Source organism: Vicugna pacos, chromosome 3 (assembly GCF_048564905.1).
Source record: "Vicugna pacos chromosome 3, VicPac4, whole genome shotgun sequence".
NCBI classification, from domain to species: Eukaryota; Metazoa; Chordata; class Mammalia; order Artiodactyla; family Camelidae; genus Vicugna; species Vicugna pacos.
In genome coordinates, this window is record NC_132989.1 from 66,844,920 (window position 1) to 66,867,769 (window position 22,850).

The window sequence follows — 22,850 nt, forward strand, 5'->3', positions numbered from 1 at the left end:
GGCAGTCGTGAGTCATCCAGGCAGATGGGTTAGGGCAGAGCCAAAGACTGCGCCACAGACAGGTGGACAAGCGGGTTGGGAGTCATTTTCAGGAAGGATATAACCAAGGCGATGAAAATTGGATAAGAGTGTCTTCATTGGTAAAGGCTTCTTGTATTTAATGACTTTATAAATCAGAAATTATAGAATATACTGTTAGCTCGTGTATTAGTAATTACGTGAATTTTAGCTTTGAGGTTAAAAAAAATGTTTCCTTGGCAACTATACACTAACACACTTTATCTATAACTATTCCTCTCATATCCAACTAGGAGACTCTATGCATTAGGTATGCACAGAAATCCATACATCTGAGTGAAAAGTAAGCAATTTCAACACTGGTTCATAAAATAATCACGTTGAAGGACACAGTTTAAGTGGATTTTTTTCACATTTCATCGTACGTTTGACATGATGTTTCAACACAACCACGAGACTTGAAGATTCCTTTCGAGTTAATACAAATTAGAGAAATTATTAGTCTTAAATCAGTAATTCTTCAGTATCAGGCCACTGCTATGATACAGTCCCTCGCATCGCCATCATCAGTCTAACAACCAGGGCCAACTTACATAAACACTTCCATTTTCCAATCACTAATTTTCTCCAACGTGGCATTCAGGATTGGCTAAAGCCCTTATTCTTAATTTTCAATTCAGGAGTGAAAAAGAATGAAGAGCAGTTTCCAGGTTATTGGGTTAGGCATTTGAGAAGATGTAACAATTTCTACACCCCAGGTTACAATTTCAAAGAACCCTGGTACATTGTAAGTATGTGATTTTTGAGTCTGGGAATGACTAAAGTACCAGAAAGGTCCATGTCTCGTTCTCAATGCATTTAGCTCTAAATTCAGTCACCTTTTAAAAATTTTCCTAATTCACATTTCCTCAAGATAACAGACGATGTATAGCGGCTTTGGCACAAAATGTCAAGTTAGCTTGCCTTTATCTTCTAATAAACATTCATATCTAGTTCATGTTATTGAAAATAGACACTCACTCCAAAATTTAGATCCTGATTTTTAAAGTTTATGTTAAAATCTCACAGACACTAGTCTAGAAGATTTTGTGAGTATTAGCTCATTTAATTCACAACAACCCTAAAAGACAGGTGCTGCTATTAACCCCAACTTAAAGAGAGGAAACAAAGGCAAAGAGAGGTTAAGCAAATTGCCCAATATCACACAGCAAGGATTTGACCTCCATGGCGTGGCTGTATCATCTACCTGTTACTGCCTCAGACACTTACACATTTGCTCAAGAAACTCTGAAAAGATTTTGGAAAATAAATGACAGTGCCAGATCACTGCTATGATACAGCCCTTTGCATCCTACTTATCATCTAATAACTGGAATCAATTTACAAGAAGACCTGTTATTTCAATTGCTAAATTCCCACGAATTGACATTCAGGATTGGTTGACACCCATATTCTGAAGAAGCCTTTCAGATGGCCTGGATGACTTATTTTTTCTAGTCCTCGGAATACAAATTCATTTCAGATTGAAACCACACAACTATTTGTGTTTATGCGTTTGCACATGCATACACACACTGAAAACAAGACTGCCTATCATCCTTAAAAGTAAATAACACAAACACTAGTATACGATTAGAGATAAACCGTGGTCCATTTCATAGAAAAGAGAATCCCTCAAAGCTTAAAAAAAATTTTCTTAAACCCAACTCCATGGGCTTTAAAACTCGTTACAGGTGTTTAGTAAAAGTAGCAACCAAAGCAAAACAATGCAAACTTTCCAAAGTATCCATAATTGGATTATTTTCTACTTTCAGATTAAGGTCTGATTTTTTTTTTTACCACCTTTATTGAATAATTCCTTGGCCGACTAACCAAGCCACACAAATACAGAAAAATACTGCTGAAAGGCAAATCATTATATCAACATCAATACAATAATATCAGATATATTAATAGCTGACAGAAGTGCCTCAGACAAGCAATAATAACATCTGGACATGGATCAAAGGGAGCGGTGGCTCATGACTGTTTTTCCTCCCGGTGCAATGAAAAAAAAAAAAAAGATTTCTTCAATGTATTTGACCTTCCAGCATTTTTCATCACAGATGTTTTTTCAAACTTAGATCAAAACTGTCTACATTTGTAGAAATACATTAAACGTTTATCTGTAATAATAAGCCTCAATCAGAAGTCCTTTCAGAAATTGAATACTAGTGATAGAAACTTTTGTTTCATGTTCACATATTATAAAGCGCAAATCCTTTAGTAAGTATTTTTCAGTGAACTCCAAATACAAGAAAAAATACAAAATAAGACAGCTGACATTCAGAAGTGTAATTCAACAAGCCATTCAACGTAATCCATTACCCATTTTCCAGGTATCTATAATGGAAAACATCATACTGGCAAGAGAGATTCCGTAAGCACTGCCCTTTAAAGTTACAATTACTGAGAGAGACAGGCATGCGAACACGGACCTCTCAAACACCAGAGGATGAAATGCGTGCACTAGGAGCAAAGGGACTTCAAAAACAGGAGGAAGACAAACACATTCTAACTGGAGGGGAGGGGACGGAGGATGAGGAGGAAATTTTACAAGGCTCTTTAGAGGTGTCTGACCTGAGCCTAGTAGGACAAGCGGACCTTCCACAGGCACGAGAGAGGCGGATAAGGGCATTCCTGGCCCCCAGGCTGGGGGCAGCGCATGTAAAGGCACAGAGGCAGACCAGTGCCAGGAAGGCAGGAAGCCAATACGGGGACAAAGTCTGCGTAGAGGCAGAAGGGGAATTCAGAAGGCCTGATGTTGTCAGCGTTATAGCTCACTTACTCAAAGAAAAATTAATATTTAAAGCCCAAAATGAGAAAGGCATCATATCCGGAAATATACTTCCAAACTTTAACATGTGTGTGACTTCCCTCCTTGTAAATAAATAATGGAAAACAGAACAGCACGTGTTAAATTTTTTAAGTGTTCTGTGAAAAACTTAATGTGTGCAGCACAAATCATGTCTTGTTGGATGAGGTAAAAAAAAATTTTTTTAAGCAGCACATTTCGGTAGGCAATAGAAATGCAAAGATCTTCAAATAATATTGGCACGTTACAAACAGAAACCACATTAAAGGTTAATTCTAATTCCGAGTTTATATGCCACTCCTCATCAAGTTCAAAATTATACATGTGTATAACGCATTGCCTCCCATCAATTCCATGGGGCACGCTCCCCTCTCCTAGAACACCTAAGCACTTGAAAAGAACTTGGAGCGTGGTTGACTTCGTGCACTTTGTAATGACAGCCATGGAGGAATATGCACTTTCAGGCTGTTGCTTCTCTGCAGTTTCCAGCACAAATATCTTCAACTCTTCAAAAGCTTAATTTACTGGGTGATGCCCCCAAAGCACACCCCTCAAACATGATACCTTCAATGTCACCAAAGAATGGTAGGGCAAGTTGACAGTGAGACATTTCATCTGGCAACTGGAGTTACCAACTGAATCAAATCATATCGTGTGGGGCCGACCCAGAAGTGCTGATGAAAAATGGGAACAAGAGACAGCTGTTTTCACTTCGGACATTGTCCCCACTGCTATGTGAAAGGGCTTTGAGTAATGCAAGCTTCTCTTGGGCCTTTGCCTGGATGTCGTCACCACCTGGCACTGCCACTCCAACTGGCCAGACCACTCTGTCCTCCTTGGAGCTGTAGAAAATGTCCGGTCCACTGAGGAGAAGAGTCCAGTCAGAATGTAACTTACTGTCCCACTCGTGCTTTACTATTATTGTGTTGCTGTTTTTCATGGTCCCTGAAAAGAAACAGCACAAAGGTGGGCCTCAATCACAGCCTCGGTCAAGGCTGTGGGGACGTCCTGCATGTACAGCGTCAATCACACAGCTAAATCACGCCTGCTCCAAAATGCTTTCCTGGATCTGCCAGTGATAAAGTGACAGGCGCAGAGACCACTTTGATGGTGGGTCCGCTGAACAAGGACTTACCTTGGCGGATGAAGGTCTGGCTAGTGTCCAGCAAAATATCACAGCCCTCTACAATCATTCTTTCTATGGCAAGGTTCTTCCTTATGTTTTCAGTGTCGCTCACTTCATCGTGCATGACCCTGTCAGACACAGCACAGGATCACGGTAAGAGATCTGCTGCTACCCCAGCAGGGAAGCAAAAGAGTCCCACGTGGGAAACTCAGTTTTGAACTTCAATTAGTTTAACTGGGGTTGTCAGGGAAGTCATACTGAACATCCAGGCTTCATCAAGTTGTGACTCAAAGCAAAGCAAATGTCCACCATGATTCTAAAGTGTAAGTGGTCAGTGACTATCGAGCATCTTGGGAATGCTGTTTGTAAAGGCAGCAGGAAGGCAACATATTATTTTATGAACAGCTCCTTTCATTGAAATTAGGATGCCGTTTCTTAGAGGTGGAGGAAATTAGAGACCTTGACACCATTTAACTCATATAAGCTAAGGAATACAGACATAAATAAATGCCTGGAACTCTGAAAAATCACTGATAAATCCAAAATAGACGTTCTCCAACTTCTTACCAAACATGAATACAAAAATGGAACTAAAAACCATTTTTCTATTACGCTGAAAGAAATGTGAACATTTTCAAACTTAAACCAAAGTACACCTCGTCTCAGTTGTATATATTTATATGCAATAAAAAACATTTTCAAAGATACATTTTTTTTCTTGGTGAAAGTTAATGGGCATTCTGATTCAGTACCATCTCAGGAGCTAGCATGTAACGTTCAGGTGAATCTGAGAAGCTGGACTGTATCTTGTCTCTTGTTCCCTGGACACAGATACTAGGTTTCCACAAAAGATGAAATGTGCTACTTTGCCATATCAAGCCTTTATTGTAAGTTCTCCACATACCTGGACAGTTCCTCTAGTTTTGATTTAGCAAACTCCAGACTTTTCCTCTCCACATGCTCATGAGGAGTATGAGCTAGGAGTTCATGAAGCGTGATGATATACCTGGGGATCTAAGCGCAAACAAAGGCCACGTGAGCAAGAGTCAGGAGGAGTAACACTGGACACACCCTACTGTGCCACGATCACTTCAAAAAGCTCACCTCTACTCTTACAGAGCCAATTGTTTTACAGTTTTTTAGGAAACAGATTTAAAATGAACTACGTTTCAAACTTCACACACACAAAAGAACTTCGCCAAGAACACATGAAGATAATAAAGTATTATATTATAAAGAAATTAGATTTTTAATATAACCATACATTTATTAATCTTAATTTTTGAAAACTGGTTCATAGGGAAACAGATCTAGCCACCAGCAAGTTACTTGAGTCTGTATTTTAGATTTATTAGCCTGTTTACAACACTTTTTTACCTCAACTCATCCTCCTAGTGGTAAAAAGTGTTGTTTAATTAGATTGTACTTTTGTTTATGAACAGACTATCTATCTGAATTCTCTCAAAGGCAGAAACTCCACCAACCCTGTGAAGGTTTTAACAGACCATAGTGGAGATTTAACTCAAGTTACAGTGACTCAACATATTTTTTTACTGGCTTATTATTTTTCACTGGTTTAATTTTAATAAAAACCTGCATGAACAACAGCTACCATAATGTAGCCCGCTGTGGGTCAGATTGGGAGCTCGAGGTTTGTACATGCACCCAATCCTCCAGCAAAATGCAAGGATTATATCCTCATTTTACAGATAAGGGAAAAAGGCATACATATCCTGCCCAAGGTGACCTCATAGTAACGGCAGAGCCAGCCATGAGCCCAGTTCAGACCCGTGCACTAGCCCAGTGGGTCTCTTCTGCAGGGATGGGGGTCTCACTCAGCACTTGAAAGGACCTCTAAGAATGAAGAAAGTAAAACAGCTTCCCAAGTCCCTGTGGATAGCTCCTTCCATTCTGATCGGAGGTGCTGGCAGCCCCACCCACAGATCTGCTTTTGCTCTCTTGCAGGTGGTGGTCTTTACTGGGTAATTTGCTCGTATTTCCCGAGCATCAGCATTTACGCATCAGCACAGAAGGCAGCACCATCAGCACAGACGTGGACCTACGGCTCATACTCTGGGACCATGTCCTAGGGAAGGCCATCAAGTCACTGCATGGAACTGCAGACTCCTCAGTTACAGGAGGGTGGGGCACAGGAGACCCCTCCTCTGAAGCACATGGGAGGAGGCTTTCTGCCTCTCTATCCCATGAACTTCTCACTAAGACAGCTGGTTGGACTGTTCCACTGGGTGAAGGCTCCTGGGACAAGCATGCTTTCCGATATTCCTTTTGCACAGTGCCATGAATGATAAAAGTCTGTCTCCAAGTTACAAGAAAATCAAAGCAATCAACAGCTAATGTATTCAATTTTTCATTACAAAGAGGGCAGGAGTGGGAGAGCCTGACTGCTTATAATGAACTGAAAACCCACAAAACAAAGTTTAGTCAATAGCTTCATGATCCTCCCCCATTAATTAAATCTATTTTAGAGAGCTCTTGGCTACGATTCAAGTGGATGGATTTGAAAGTAACTGGCCCATCCTACCTTCCGGTGGAGAAACAAACAAGCCTGAAACTACCAAAAAGTAGCAAAGGACTTCTGCAGAGAGAAGTGGACAGCTCTCCAAAGAGCTACCTGTCCCCAGAAAACCCAATGATCAAAGTAACTATTGTCTAGATGAATCATAATTCTGCTTTCAATTATGAAACAACACTTGTCACTTTACAGACATTAATCGGCTTGCTCTCCAGTTACAGGAAACATGTGACTAGAGCAGGCTACTTTCTGGAGGACATCTAACAGCGCTGTACTGGTCAGAAGCAGATTTCAGGGTTAGCTTACCTATGGACTTATGAGCAGCTGAAGCCAATTTAAACAGTTCCAGCCAAGCCACTGTCTTTGCTAAATAAAACTTATGTTAATGACTACATTATTTTCCGTAACAAATTTCTTTGTAACACTTGGACTTACTTGTCTGAAAGTTCAGTTGACAATAAATTCACTGCATCATCCAAATTCCTCCATGTTTCCATAGTTCAATATGGTTCATTAATAGCAACAACTGACTTACTCAACTAGGGCCGAGGAAGACTTAGAATATAACACTTTGCTAAACATACACAGGCTAAAAGTTCCCAGTTACCTCTCCACCTCCCTCTGCCTCCATTTGCCTCCATATCTCAGCTCAAGAAAAAGTCTGGGCAGAGGCCCGTTAGCAGCAAAAGCCAAGGCCACCTCTTCCATTCTCGCTCTACAGGAAAGGATAACACCCCAGCCTCATCCCAAGGTATCCAGCCTACACTGGAGCAAGGCAGATGTGCAAAAGTACCACTGCTACATATCAGCAGTGCATGCAGAGGGAAATGAATATAGCTGAACCATCTGAGGTTCAAACGCCTTCAGGACTCCTTAGTGAAATGACCAAGAGGGAACCAGAAGGATAGAACAAATCTTGTAAGAAAAAACCTTCAAGCACCTTCCCCTCAAGTATTCCATGTGGTCACTCCTAGGGAGAAGGCAGGAGAGGGAGACACCAAGGAGAACGAGGCCCTTGGACAACAAACGCCAATGTATCCCCTCTTGGTCTGTTCAAAATAGCTATAGGAAAGGGAAATAGTTACGGGTAAGCAAATAATTAATAGTCCAATTCAGTGCCCTTTCAATTTGCACATTTCTTGCTGTTGGACAAATTCTGGGTAAATTCTTTAAGTGTGAGGCTTCTCCCAGCACCCTTTGGTTACCCCGGTCTTAAAGAAGCCAGAACCTCAACATCTGACCCTTCACGTAAATTCTAGGATTTGGGGCAACCACAGTCTTGGGTGGGGGGGTCCCAGACTAGGCTCCTTGCAACACCATGTAGTTACCCAGCCTAAACGTCCAGAACCAGAATCATAGAGTCAGAGAGCTAGAGTGCTGAGAGAGAATTATAGCTCAGCTGCCTCCATTTCGAGATAAGGAGACAGATTTAGGTTAGTCTGATTATTTTTCCCAGTGCTACAACTGAAGGGTGAGCCAAACACCCAGGTCTCCTAAGCATTCCCAGTCCAATGGTCCTTTTCTGACATCATGGAGGTTCCTTGGGGTCAAAATGCCAACTCGTTACTGGGCTTACACTCCAGGGGAAGGGAGGGAGAGTTGGTAAAAGAGAATCTCAGCATTTTTAAGAAATTCAAAGGCCTTTCCAAGGCCCCACACTCAACAGAGTCTGAACATCTCACCTCAAGTGCATGTCCAGCTCTGCCGTTTTAAACAATTAAGAGAACTGCACCAACAGGAATAAATAGGACTTGAAAAGACACTGTTGGATGTCAGAAAGGGAGCTTGGGACCTCTCTGTTCCATGTGCCTTTCACAACCCTACCTTTGTCTATCACCTGAGTTGGGGGTTGCTAGACAGATTTAATCATAACCTAGAGCTAACTGCCAAAGATTCAACAAGCATCTCAAAGTATCAAACTCTATAAAATTTGTTTCACTGTAAATAAAATCTCATATTATAATTTCATAGAAGGTTAAAATAAGCCATTTTTTACTTTGTAGTTTTTCTTGTGAAATATTTTTTCAGAGAGGCAAGGAGTTAAATAACTCAGTTCCATGAAAACAACACAATAAGATTATAAAGTTTCACTACACTTAACTTGTTTCAAATGCATCCTTTTGGTTTTTAAAAATCCTACTAAACTTCTACGGTGATTTCCAGGATTTCAAGCAGGACCGACAAACTTTAAGACAAAGAACTATGAACCAGAGCAGCATTTCTCTCTGAGGTGACAAAATGATCAGCTGGGGTCAGAGATGCCCGTTCAGGGAGACAGAGCTCTCCAAAGAAACCAGAACACACATGATTAGCAGAATCGGTTTACCACATGCCAATTTGGAGGCCTGGCCAGAAGCCCCACAAATTCCACAATGGGAACACTCAATGCTTTTCCAAAAGAACAAAATCAACACTTTTAAAAAGAACAGGAGATTCGATTCACATCTTGGCCTCTGCAGTTCTCACTCAAGAGTGGTAAAGTCTTAGGCATAGGAAAGAACACATGTGTGCTGGACCCTTCAGGTTGCTCTAATCCCCAAAGTGAAAGTCAGGACGAGTCCCAGCCTCACTGCAGCAACCTGACTAAGGGCCTAGAGTCCCCGGGACAGGCCAGTGTCTCTGGCTCCTGGGTGTCCACCGCCTCTATGACAGGGAAGGCCCTGGACTTGCTCTGCAGAGCTCCAGCCAAGGGACACTCGGCAGCAATCACAACAGGGCAGGAAAACAAACAACTTCCCAGCAGCCCTTCCACTCCCCTGGGAACCTTTTATGCAACCAGCATACCCTGGAACATTTGCACAGCAACCTATTTCTGTAAACCTAATATTTTTAAACGCGCTGGAGGAGGAGACTCCACGGAAGAGGTCTGTGTGGAGTCTTTCGGTAAAAAGAAAATTGGGCTACTTTTCAAAAAAATCATTCCTGACTCAAGTGTCTCAAAAATGCCTGGTTTTCTTACATACACTAGACAGACGAGAGAGAACAAATGTATGCATTTATTTGTTTACCGCAAGGTCAAGTTCCAGATGACAGTTGGTACACACGTGCCGCACAGGGGATAATACTTGCACATCTCACTCTGGTCACACTGGGTATCAGTCACATCGAGCTGGAATCAATGACTTATAAAACGCAGCCGGATGACTTACCTGAAACATCGGATAGGTCAAGAACGTCTCCAGCATCCTCCCCTCACAGGCAGGGTTGGCTTCGTACTGTTTTAAGAGTTTGTCAAAATCTCTGTTTTGCTTACAATTGGCGAGCACTTGGAGGCTGTACTGGTGATTACGCACAAATTCTTGATAAATGTTCAGCATGGGGAGCAAGATATCAAACAGATCCGCTGGAAAGGAGAAATAAACATGGCAGTTTCTCTCGGTGCTCAGTCAATTATCTAAGGTACGGGGAGAGACTGTGTTCACTCTGCAGGAGTGGCAGAGAGTGGCTCCTGGCACCAGGTGTCAAACATGCCGAGGGCCTCAGTCCAGACGCCTAAATGACTGACCTGGTAGAACACACCCCGGGGCAGAGCCCAACTCCAGCCCCCAAAGAACCAGACAGGCCAGGGGAAAGGTCACAGGGGCGATGAGACAGACTCCCAGCACCTAAGGAGACCCAAAGGGCCACTGAGGAAATTCAAACAGCTTAGGCTGAATAACGTTACAACTATTTTAATCTAATTACAGCCACATTAAGAGAAAATCTAAGATTGCTAAAGCAGGCACTTACCTAAAATTAAAGTGGGCCAGTTTGCTATCCTTGCCTTCAGTCCTTGATGAAAAATTTCATGAAGAAACATGATTGTTTCACTATAAAACATGGGGAAATAATACAACTTAGTCACTATAAAGTGTCTATTTTGTTAAAGAGGTCCCTGGAGTCCTTACAGCCTTAATAAATACATGATGTACATGTCTCTGAGGGCCTCCAAACTCTACACACAACGATGACATGGATTACATCAGCCCCCATGAAGCAATTTATCTTTTAGACAATCTGAAAACCTCAAAGAAAATTCTGAGCTAAGCCTCACATTTTGGGAAGACAGTAAGCACCAAATCACTGTCACATAACCCTCTCTATCAATTTATAATGAAAATAGCGTTCTACTGTTAGAATGTAGCAGTTCAATTGATAATCAGGAAATTAGTTATGATCCTTCTCTCTTCAGATTTGATTACAGAAGATAAACTGGGGAAAGGTCTCTCCCTTTCGCTAAAATGAGTTTTGACAGATGGAGAGAGGGGGAAAGATTTGACAGACCTCTACGGTAACTACTCGTAAGACACTCAAGACAGAAATACAGAGGAATCTTCTGAAAAGGATGGAGCCTACGCAGATATATTAAAATGATAATAATTAGAGATAAATTAGAGACTCAAATTTCTAAAAGGCTCAAGAAGGGGAGTTACCAAAGTAACGTTTGCTTCCTCCTCACTAGAATTAACCTACTTTTAGAACGAGCCTTTGAAGCCTTTTCTGAACTAACACATTGACCCAATCAAATACAGGATTATTCATGTCAGTGAAATACTTTGGTTTATTATAAGTCAAATACCACTACAAGAAACATCAATGGGAAGTCCTTACTCTTTCCAAATAGTCCATGAAACAACATAGACACTGCTTGAAAACTGTACTTTGTTATTTTTCAATAGAAATTTTAACTTAGCAGTGTTTGTTGTTCAAGGATTTCAACCAAATCTAGTTTGGTAGATAGTGCAGATTCATCTTTCAATCTCCCTCCCACCCTCCTTCTAGGTGGAGAGGATGGAGAGCTAAAACTACATTTCCCAGACTCCCTCGCAGCTAGGAATTGAGATGTAAATTCAGATCCATCCGTAGATGCACTCAGTAAGACAGGAAAGGCAGAAGTAGAGGCCATCTTCCTGGTGCTGAAAGTCAGTCTTGGAGACATGAGTGTTTTAGAGGCAATTTCAGCACCCAACCTCAGTGTTCTAGTTTCTAGACACCAGCTTCATATACCTGAGAGGCAGATGTGGTGGCAATGATGGTAGCAGTGGGTTCCTAACTGCTGGATCACATTTATGGTGCTGTGCCCCTGAACTCACTGGTCCAGGGCCAGCTGCCCTTTTCCTCCAGCCCTCCCAAAGGATCCTGTGAGCAGTAAATTCCCTCCAGTCAGAGAAGGGATTTCTCTTTCCTACATTGGAAACTAACAGGTATATCTACCTTCATCTTTTGATATCTAAATGGTTAGAAAACAGATGAAATAATTCTGCATGTAGATAATTAGATTATATATATTTTAAAACATTTTTATTGTGTTATAGTGATTTTATAATGTTGTGTCAAGTTCCAGTGTAGAGCACAATTTTTGTCATACATGAACACACATATATTCATTCTCACATTTTTTTCACCGTGAGCTACCACAAGATCTTGTATATATTTCCCTGTGCTATACGATATAATCTTGTTTATCTATTCTACATATGCCTGTCAGTATCCACAAATTTTGAACTCCCAGTCTATCCCTTCCCACCCCCTGCCTTAGCAACCACAAGTTTTTCTTCTATGTCTATGAGTCTGTTTCTGTTTTGTATTTATGTCCTTTTTTTTTAGATTCCACATATGAGCGATCTCATATGGTATTTCTACGGCAGTCTACCCAAGCAATAGAAATAAAAGCAAGAATGAACAACTGGGACCTAATGAAACTTACAAGCTTCTGCACAGCAAAGGAAACCATAAGTAAAACAAAAACACAATCAATGGAATGGGGGGAAATTTTTGCACATGAAACCGACAAAGTCTTGATCTCCAGAATATATAAGCAGCTCATATGACTTAATAAGAAAAAAAACAAACAACCCAATCCAAACATGGGCAGAAGACCTAAACAAGCAATTCTGCAAGGAAGACATACAAATGATCAATAGGCACATGAAAAAAATGCTCAATATCACTAATTATCAGAGAAATGCAAATCAAAACTATGATGAGGTATCACCTCACACCAGTCAGAATGGCCGTCATTCAGAAGTCCACAAATGACAAATGCTAGAGAGGCTGTGGACAAAAGGGAACCCTCCTACACTGCTGGTGGGAATGCAGTTTGGTGCAGCCACTGTGGAAAACAGTATGGAGATTCCTCAAAAAACTAGGAATAGACTTACCATATGACCCAGTCATCCCGTTCCTGGGCATATATCCAGAAGGAACCCTACTTCAAAAAGACACCTGCACCCCAATGTTCATAGCAGCACTATTTACAATAGCCAAGACATGGAAACAGCTTAAATGTCCATCAACAGATGACTGGATAAAGATTTGGTATATTTATACAATGGAACACTATTCAGCCATAAAAACTGACAACATAACACCATTTGCAGCAACATGGATGTCCCTGGAGAATATCATTCTAAGTGAAGTAAGCCAGAAAGAGAAAGAAAGATTATATTTTTTAAAGGATAAACTCTGTGTTGAAATACAAAATAATCGACCTGCCTAGGACTTCAACTTCAAAGGCAAGGAAAGGGAATCTAATTAAACAACAGAAAAGACAACAAACATCCTATAAGTTTCACCTTTAAAAGACTAATTCTTGATATCTCCCTCTAGGACAAGGTGTACTAAACAATTGTTAATCTGCATGAAGAGCTTACAGCCTCACCTGCCAAAAAGAGGCACAGCCTCTTGACTCCCAATTTAAACAGTATGACAAACCTGGACTTCCACACTCCACATCAGGTAGTCCAATGGAAACAGATTGCCAGAAGCAGCCTAAAACCATAGTAGTGCTCACTCCAATGGCATCACTATCAGAGTGCAGTTCACCATCCACAGGCCCTTTGCACGGGCAGTCTCTCCGGCGGCATCACTCTCTCCCCAGGTAGCCACATGGCTTGCTTCCTCAACAACTTCAAGACTCTGCTCAAATATTAACTTATCTTTGAGGCCTTTCTAAAGACTGGTTATAGAAAAACCATGGTATATTCACACAATGTAATATCATGTAGCAATTTAAAAAAACAGAATGCTCTTTAGCTATAAATATAGAAAGATGTCCAGGATATATTGTTAAGCAAGAAAAGCAGATACATATCAAAGTACTTGTCTTTTGCATAAGAAGGGGAGAAATAAGGCTCTATATTCAAATTCGATTGATCTACATCAAGAAACACTGGAAGTATAAGAAACTAAAGAAAACAGTTACAGATGGCAAGTGAGGCAAACAGTGGGCAGAGACAGAGTAAGAGAGAGATTTCCAACTGCTATTTGGTGTTTTCCTGCTGTTTCAAGTTTTTGAGCCATGTAAATGTATTATCCACTCAAAACGAAATAAATAACTAAAATTTTAAGTAAAATACCCAAGCAGTCTCAGTCCCTTCCTCCCCTCTTCCTTCTATATTTCTCCAAAGCACTCATCACCATATAGAATACTGCATCTTTCACTTATTCACTCTTCATTGTCTATCTTCCCACATCAAAATTTAAGTTCCACGAAGGCAGGGATTTTTGGCTTTGTTCACTGATAAATCCTCAACAGTAAAGGCACTATAAATATTTATTGAGTGAATAAATTTACTAGAGATTTTCAGGCCCTCTGTTAAAGTGCTTCTGTATAAATTACACATAAAGACCCACTAATCACTCCATTTCCCTCAGTTTATGAAGGAGATGATCTTCCCCAATATACACATGCACATAGACAAACACACACACACAAAATGACAAGAAAACATATGTCAAACAGAGAAGAAAAACAGAAAATTAGATGCCGAGATTCAAGATAAAGATACGCAAATTTCGGCTAATAATGAAACAAATAATAGCTTTCTTCTTTTCCATATCGTAAGCTCATAAAGGTGAATTTACAATCTTCATTCTTTTAAGAGTAAAGTGACAGTTCTTTTAAGAAATACAAATGGCACAACATTGTACATCAACTATACTTCAATTAAAATAAAAGAAATGCAAATGGGTTTTTGACATGACTCTTTATGCCAAGACAAACCTGTTGAGAAAAATACTGCTGACATCGTCGTGGCTGATGGGGGGCTTCTTGGAGCTGGCGGCCATCCGCAGGGGCCGGAGGAAGCCATTGACCAGGACGTAGAGCTGGTGGACGTACTCTGACTCAGCCTCCACCATGGTGAACACGATCTGGTTCCTCTTCCTCATACTTTCAGCGTGAGGAGAACAAATGTAATCCTGCACGATGGTCTTCCATTTTCTTCTACATAACCATCCTCGCATGAAGCTCTGAACCTGCAGGACAGCAATAAAGCAAAAAACAAAGAAGAATCTCAGGGAGGTGTGAGACGGGCTTTGTAAGCTAGTCAGTAGGGTGTCCACCCTGTACCATATACACCCCGCTCTTTCACTGATGCACTAATGGGCCAATAAATAATGCCAGGCTTGTACTAGACAGCCAAAAAAAGATGATTTAAAAATATTATCTTTCTCAGCTTCACAAGTTCCTTCCACAGCTTAAGCTCTTTAGGCCTGCCTGTAATTATGGACACCAGAATATAATAATAGCATATACTTAGTTGTTAACATTTTAAGAAAGGAATAAATTGAAGGTTTATTCTTTAACAACGTAAAGTCAGATAGTTAAATTTTTTTAAATTGTGGTTAAAAAAACCACATAACATGAAATTTACCATCTTAACCATTTTTAAGGGCACAGTTCAGTAGCATTCAGTATTTTCACACTGTTGTATAAACAGATCTTGCGAACATTTTTATCATGCAAAACTCAAGCTCTATACTCTTTCAAGAACAACTCTCCACTCCCCCCTTCTCTTAGCCCCTGCTAGCCACCATTCTACTTTCTGTTTTTGTGAATTTAATTACTTTAGATACCTCATATAAGTGGTATCATATAGTATCTGTCTTTTTGTGACTGGCTTATTTCACTTAGAATAATGTCGTCAAGGTTCATCCATGCTGTAGCATGTGCCAGGATTTCCTTCCTTTTTAAGGCTGAATAATATTCCATGGTATATACGTACAACATTTTTGTTTATTCACTTATCTGTCAATGAACATTTGGGTTGCTTTCACCTCTTGGCTATTGTGAGTAATGCTCCCATGAACATGGGAGTGTAAATGTCTCTTCAAGATCCTGCTTTCAATTCTTTTGGCTACATACCCAGAAGTGAGATTGCTGGATCATATGGTAGCTCTATTTTTAATTTTTTGAGGCACCACTATACTGTTTTCCATAGCAATTGAATCATTTTACAATCTCACTGACAGTGCACAGGGGTTCCAATTTCCCTACATCATCAGTACTTGCTATTTTGGAGGTTTTGATAGTAACCATCCTAATGGTGTGAGGTAATACTGCACTGTAGTTTTGATTTTTCTGATGGTTAGTGATGTTGGGCACCTCTTCATGTGTTAGTAATTTCTCTAAAGAATCGTCTTTAAAAGAAACATCTGTCATCTTTGGAGAAATGTCTATTCAAGTCCTTTGCCTATTTTTAAATCAGGTTATTTGATTTTTTTGTTATGGCTGAGCTTTGATTTTTATTAAGCTTAAAAAAAATAAGTGTTGGACATCAGCTGATCTGACCCCTTTTTTTTATAGATGAGAAAACTAAATTTCTTGGTAAGTCACACAGGAAAACTGCAACAAGACTTGGCCTTCTTTCACTTGCCTTTTGTTAACCATAAGGACTCTTTCCCAGCCACATGGGCAAAACACATGTTAACAATTTACAATAGCGATTATATTGTTAAAAGAACGAAAAATTTTAAATCTATTTTGTAGAAAACATTCTAGCCTCTAAAATTGATCAGAATTCCCTAGGTATGATTTGAAAAATAACAGGCAAACTGGACAAAGTGCCCTGGCCTTTATGTTTCAACCAACAACTATTTACTGAGAATCTTTTAAATGCCCAGGTAAATGCTAGGTGCGAAGTAGACAGGTGTATGTCAAAATCCTTAACCCAAAGTCTCTGCCACTAACCTACTGGGTGACCTTGAACCCTGGCCTCCATTTCCTTATCTATAAAATAACTGAACAAAAAAACCTGAAGTCCTTTCTAAATATAAAAAAATTAGATGAAAATTTATTAAAATTCATTATACCCAAGTGGCAGATTTGGCAATAAAGCAGATTGCAAATTCATACATAACTGAAAGTATTAAATCACTACCAAATCCTTTTTTAGCATCATTGTTTTCTGTTCAACACATTCTTATCATTTTTATTTTTTCCAAGTGATTTCACCCATATGGTCTAAATTACCATGCATTGAAACAACTACTCTTCTTTTGCAATGTTTAAAATTCTCTCATCTACCAACTGGTGTCAACATACTATCAATTTCCATAACAGGTATTTATACAGTGCCATACCTCAAACAATAAAACTTCAACCCATTTTAAAAGAATTATGTGGGGGAAATTATATGCACATTATTTGGAGAAATCTAAGGGGACATTTCTGTAAATTATAACCAATTTCAACTTTTGTCTCTCAAAGTTAAAAAACTGTATTGATATTTGCCAAGATCAGAACTGAGAAACTAATTCATTTGTGAACATCCCTTTCCATACAGGCATTAGTTTGATTTGGGACATAAAGGACAATAGAATAATTTCAAAACATGTTTAACAAATTCATAAATAAAGTTTTTTAAGAAAAATATTTCTATTAAGAAACAAGAAGATAAAGAATATGAAAACAAATATATGTATATTCATGTATGACTGAAGCATTATGCTGTACACCAGAAATTGACACAATGTAAACTGACTATACCTCAATAAAAATATACATTTAAAAAAAAAAGAAAGGAAGATAGAAAATGTAAAAAGTGTGATTTTTATCATTATTCTTTCATTTAACAGAAGTATTTCAAAAATAACTGAATTTTCTGTTAAATAAAATCTTTCTATTCACTTGGGCAGGTATTGCCTGCTGAGAAAAATCCAGTTCACTTACTAAAAGACCAGTTTCTACAACAGGACTGAAAGTTGTATTTTACTGATATCTTTGTTTATATGCAACTGCATACTATTAAAGAAAGGCAATAGCATTAATCTTGTAACACAGTAACATAAACCAAATTCAGTTTTTTAGAAAATCTTAAATTCTAAGAGAGGAATGCTGTTATTCTACTTTTTTATTTCCTGAAAACTGAAAACAGTTCAACTTAGTCCTAAGAAGCATTTCTATTTCAAATATTAAGCAAGAGTTAAAGTTTTACTACAACTGAGGGACATGATTACTAGCATAGGAAAACAGGGATAAGCAAAAAATTAAGAAATGAAGTTCTTTAACTGTGAAGATTTTCCACATAATGTTAACAAAGATGAATAGATGCTGTTACACAGGACAGTTAAGATTATGGAACTCAAAACCTAGGTGACATAAATCAAACACAGTAGACTATAGTAAGTGCCAGTGTCTGGTTAATTTAAAAGTTGTGCAGTTATAAACGACAGTAAGATGGAAAGAGTTGCTAATTATGTGGATGTTAAATAAGAAACAATAATAAAGTAGAAATATGAGCAGATTCAATCATCTCACATGTTAAAAAAAAAAAAACACTCCTCTAAATAAACACTGCAGATTAAAGCTAAGAGAATTTTTTTTAATTGAAGTATAGTCAGTTATAATGCATCAATTTCTGGTATACAGCATAATGTCCCAATCATGCATATATACATATATTCATTTTCATATTCTTTTTCATTAAAGGTTATTACAAGATATTGAATATAGTTCCCTGTGCTACACAGAAAAAAACTGAGGTTTTTTAATCTATTTTTATATATAGTGGTTATCATATGCAAATCTCAAACTCCCAAATTTATCCCTTCCCACCTCCTTTCCCCTGGTAACCATAAGATTGTTTACTGTGTCTGTAAGTCTGTATCTGTTTTGTAGATGAGTTCATTAGTGTCTTTTTTTCTTTTCTTTTTTAGATTCCACTTATGAGTGATATTATATGGTATTTTTCTTTCTCTCTCTGGCTTACTTCACTTAGAATGATGATCTCCAGGCCCATCCATTGCTGCAAATGGCATTATTTTATTTTTTATGGCTGAGTAGTATTTCATTGTACAAATATACCACAATTTCTTTATCCAGCCATTTGTTGATGGACATTTTGGTTGTTTCTATGTCTTGGCTATTGTATATAGCTGCTGTGAACACTGGGTGAGTGTATCTTTCCAAATTAGAGTTCCCTCTGATACATGCCTAGGAGTGGGATTTCTGCATCATCTGATAAGTCTGTTTTTAGTTTTTTAAGGAACCTCCATATTGTTTTCCATAATGGCTGCACCAAACTACATTCTCACAAGTAGCGTAGGAGGGTTCCCTTTTCTCCATACCCTCTCCACCACTTATCGTTTGTGAACTTTTTAATGATGGCCATTCTGACTGGTGTGAGGTGATACCTCACTGTAGTTTTGATTTGCATTTTTCTGATAATTAGCATTACTGAGCATTTTTTTATGTGCCTATTGGCCATATGTATGTCTTCACTGGAGAATTGCTTGTTTAGGTCTTCTGCCCATTTTTTGAATTGGGTAAGAAATATTTTTGAAATGTAATTTTTAAAAATACCCCCCACCAAAGTATAAAAGCAACACAAAATTAGGAGGTTCAGTAGCACTTAAATAACCCAACTGGAGAACACTACTGTCTTAATTAACGTTGGGCTTTGGCATCCTTCCCACAGAATCCACAAGGGGATTCCCAGAACTGGAAAGAAATCTCAAGCTGAAACTTTTTCAAAGAAGTAGCCATGTCTGATCACTCTGAGGGCAAGTCTGGAAGCCATCAGAAGAGGAACACCAAGGGTGGTCTCAGCTCAGGATCAGAGCAGCAAAGATATCACTACAGGAAGACAAATGGCCACCATGCTCCCCAGAGCTGGAAACCCTCAGCACCCTACCTTTTTAATCTTCTTGATGTCTGGATCCTCATCTTCTTGATTGCTTTGGTAAGGTCTCATTCGTTCCTTGGTTTTATTAAGAGCAACAATCTATAACACAAAATTGGTCCATTTCATGATTTGGGAAACATTAGACTATAACCATAAATCATAGGATTTATGCCTACAAGGTAGCTTATAAGATCCTCAGGAAACATTCACTTTTTACACCCTATCTTTCTTTGGTGCTGACTCAGGGGAAGCATGTACTTCACCCCAAGTCTGTTTCATTGTGCTACTAACAAATGTGTTTAGAAGAAATGGCTGTGGAAAGTGTGAACTGTGGTTTGGGTTAGAGAAATGTTAGTCCAAAACTAAGCCTTGTCTGCCAGTGATGACCAGACCAAGGTGCCTTCTCAGCACCTCAGTGACATGTCAGTCATCTCACCAATGGCAGCTTCCTATAATGTTCCATGGTCTCCAAATGCAATAACATTCAGCTCAAAGCTCCTGCTTCCTATAATCAGCCTGTGGCCTTCCAGGTACACACAGTGCAGCAGACTCACAGATCTTCTTGGAAAAATGATAACTGCAAGGGGAATCTGAGAACTCTGGGGTGGGTCCAAGCCAGCCAAGAAAAGAGATAAAGGCAAAAGGAACTGAAACAACCTGGGATCTCTTTATAGTCCCAGCTCAGTTCTGTGACCTACAAGAGACAACTCAAAACCAGATCGCCTCTGAACTACACTTAGTAATAAAATTCCGTGGACTGTCACTCAATTTCAGGCTCTTGCAAACTTAAGGACCTATTCAGACTTACTAACAAACAAACACTTAAAAAGTTAAGATCATAACTGCTCCCTCTGACCTGTCTTTACATTTTTGTCCCCATCACCAAATACACTCCTCTGCCATTTTCTGGCAGGGAATCAGTGGGAAAATAAAAGGAGTAGGAAATAAATCATGGCTGCTGTCAAGTGGCCACACAAGACATACCTGCTACTGACAGTTTTTAGCTGCAGTATATAGTCAGACTAAAATAGAACACAGTGAAGACAGTTAAGGACACAAATAAATATTGGGGAGCATCGCTTGGTGCTGAGTCTCTCTCACTGAGCAAGTGCCAACCTCTTTCACTTAGCAGACAATCATCTGCTGTAGCTAACTTTGGCGAAGAAAGAACACAATAATTTTGTTTTAAATTACAGGGCCTGATATAGTCTTTTAAAATGCAGATCTGTTAAGTTTTCTGTTGTTGTTTTCACTATCTTGGATTTCAGGGTTGAATCGGGAAGTTAACAACACTAATGATATGGTGAACAGTCTGCAACTTATCATCAGAGAGGCAATCAGATCCCAATTGAAATCAGCTTATACTCATGCTCTGTCCCCTGGAAGCGATGGACACAGGCAGCCCAAGGTGAAAACCCTCATCAGATTCACAGAGTGTGTTTTAGAAGAAGATGTGTGGAAATGAAAAAGAAAATGTTGAATGACAGAAAAGCAACAAGAAAGTTACCAAGACTGAGGACACTGAATTGTTTCTGTCAACAAGGATACAGTTAGTAGTAGATTTCATTCTGTCATATTCTGTTCTTTGAAGCTAAGAAGACACTAATGGACCACTGGTCAGGAGTGGAAAAACCTCACTGTCTACCTCCCTCTTCAATTCTTCAGTTATTGATCAGTTCCCACAAGGAATGACAGGACAGCAAGGGGAGATACACTCAGGTTTCTGTGCACAGACGGAGGCACCCTGGAGAGAGGGAGGATCCAGGCTCACCACCACCACCATGGCTGCCAGCTCCATGACCACCTCCGCTCTCACTGGAGTCAGTCTCACTGTCTGGGGTGCAAAACCTGAGAAGTTCAGAGTGGGGTGGGAAGTGGAGGGAGGCAGGAATTCCAATTTCAGGCAAAAATGCACCCTAGCAATTTTTTTTTATACTTTAACTCAAGTGAGTTTTTCAAAATTCTAGAGGGGAGAAGGATGGACCCCTTAGATCCAGAAAAAGTAAAGACTTTCTGAATTCATGTTTGGACCTTCCTTAGGTGTCATTTGGACTTTCACTGAATCTATGACGGACTCGCAATTATCATGATTTTGAGTCAATCCAAAAACAGTTTATTATAGTCAACTCTTAAATATCTGATCAAATGAAGGACAGCAGGAGCGCAAATAAGTTAAAAATATCACATTATCCTGATTTTTTTGTAACATATTTATCTAATCCTGACATAGACCTTCGATTCTTTTCTAATGCACATTAGTAGCCCAGCCATGAACGTGTTGATGGCAGAGGAACCAAGTTTGGCATTAAAATTTTGCCCTGATAATAAGCCTTAAGTAATCATGAGGAGACGGCAATAAACGTGAAACAATGAGAAGGAATCTATCAACTGGGAAATAAATACCTCTGATTTAAGCCTTTCGATTTCTGTGTCTTGATCTTCAAGTTGATGCCGGAGTTGGTTAGCTGCAATTTTTTCTGTCTCTACGATCTGAACTAGATGAATGTACTTCTGCATTAACACTTCCCTCTCAATCAAAATGTCTGCATAACTTGAGAGAAAATTACACAGTCAGTCATTGAGACATTGTTCTACTACAGTTTCATATAGAACAGGACGCGCTACATTTAAAAAAGAAGCCATAAACATAGTTGGTTAGCTAGCTCTACTTTATGTAAACATTAACGTTTGGCTTACATTTGGTATCCTTTAACTACACAGAAGTTGAATTATTATCATTTTATATTAACTTTACTACAAGTTCATTTAATGATGGCTACCACCCACAACTTTATCATATAAGTGAGAAAGGTGCAAAGGAAATCTCTTGTTTTATAAAGGAAACAGTGGATCTACTCTAACAAAAACTGAAGTCTTGGAACTGATGGCACATGCTCAAAATATTTCACTGGGTAAGGCACTAGCCAATCAGAACAGATCTGCCACCAAGCAGAATGAATGCAGGGAGCATCAGAACGGGCACTGGCTGGAAAGAACTATGATGACTGTACCAGTGACTGCCAGCCCTGCTTGGCTCTCTTTAGGATTATGAGACCATTGACTTCTCTCTTCCAAAACCAACAGGAGCAAAAATTTCATTCTAAAAACAAGCACAGATTCTTGGGCCCTCATATCATCAGCCTAGCCTATGTCCATTTCTTTGGCCAAGAGTGGAAAACGCAAAGTTCTCTCTTCAATTTTGATTTGCTTCCAGATTTTCTTGCACTACTGAAGGTCGTAAAATGCATGCTCTTCCATTCCCCAAATCTCTCCAAAGTGATTTGGTAACAGTAATAAATAATTGCTATTTACTGAGTGTGTAGGATGTACCATATATATTCTTGCTCTCCCAGCAACCTGGAGAGATAGGCTTCATCATCCCAATGGTACAGAGAAAGAATCTGATCCTCACAGAGGTCACACAGCTAGCAG

At 39.3% G+C, this 22,850-nt stretch overlaps 1 protein-coding gene across 2 annotated transcripts in view; it reads right to left on the bottom strand.

Annotated features, from left to right (window-relative positions):
- The window catches only part of RASGRF2 (Ras protein specific guanine nucleotide releasing factor 2), a 203,873-nt gene that overhangs the window by 106,487 nt on the left and 74,536 nt on the right, over positions 1–22,850 (bottom strand). For both annotated transcript variants that reach the window (XM_031674454.2, XM_031674449.2), the window contains exons 3-9: positions 21,822–21,969; positions 19,428–19,517; positions 14,516–14,769; positions 10,261–10,340; positions 9,681–9,874; positions 4,903–5,012; positions 4,008–4,126 (exon numbers count right to left, since the gene is read on the bottom strand). In XM_031674454.2, coding sequence (XP_031530314.2) covers positions 4,008–4,126; positions 4,903–5,012; positions 9,681–9,874; positions 10,261–10,340; positions 14,516–14,769; positions 19,428–19,517; positions 21,822–21,969 — 995 coding nt within the window. The remainder of the gene's footprint in view (positions 1–4,007; positions 4,127–4,902; positions 5,013–9,680; positions 9,875–10,260; positions 10,341–14,515; positions 14,770–19,427; positions 19,518–21,821; positions 21,970–22,850) is intronic.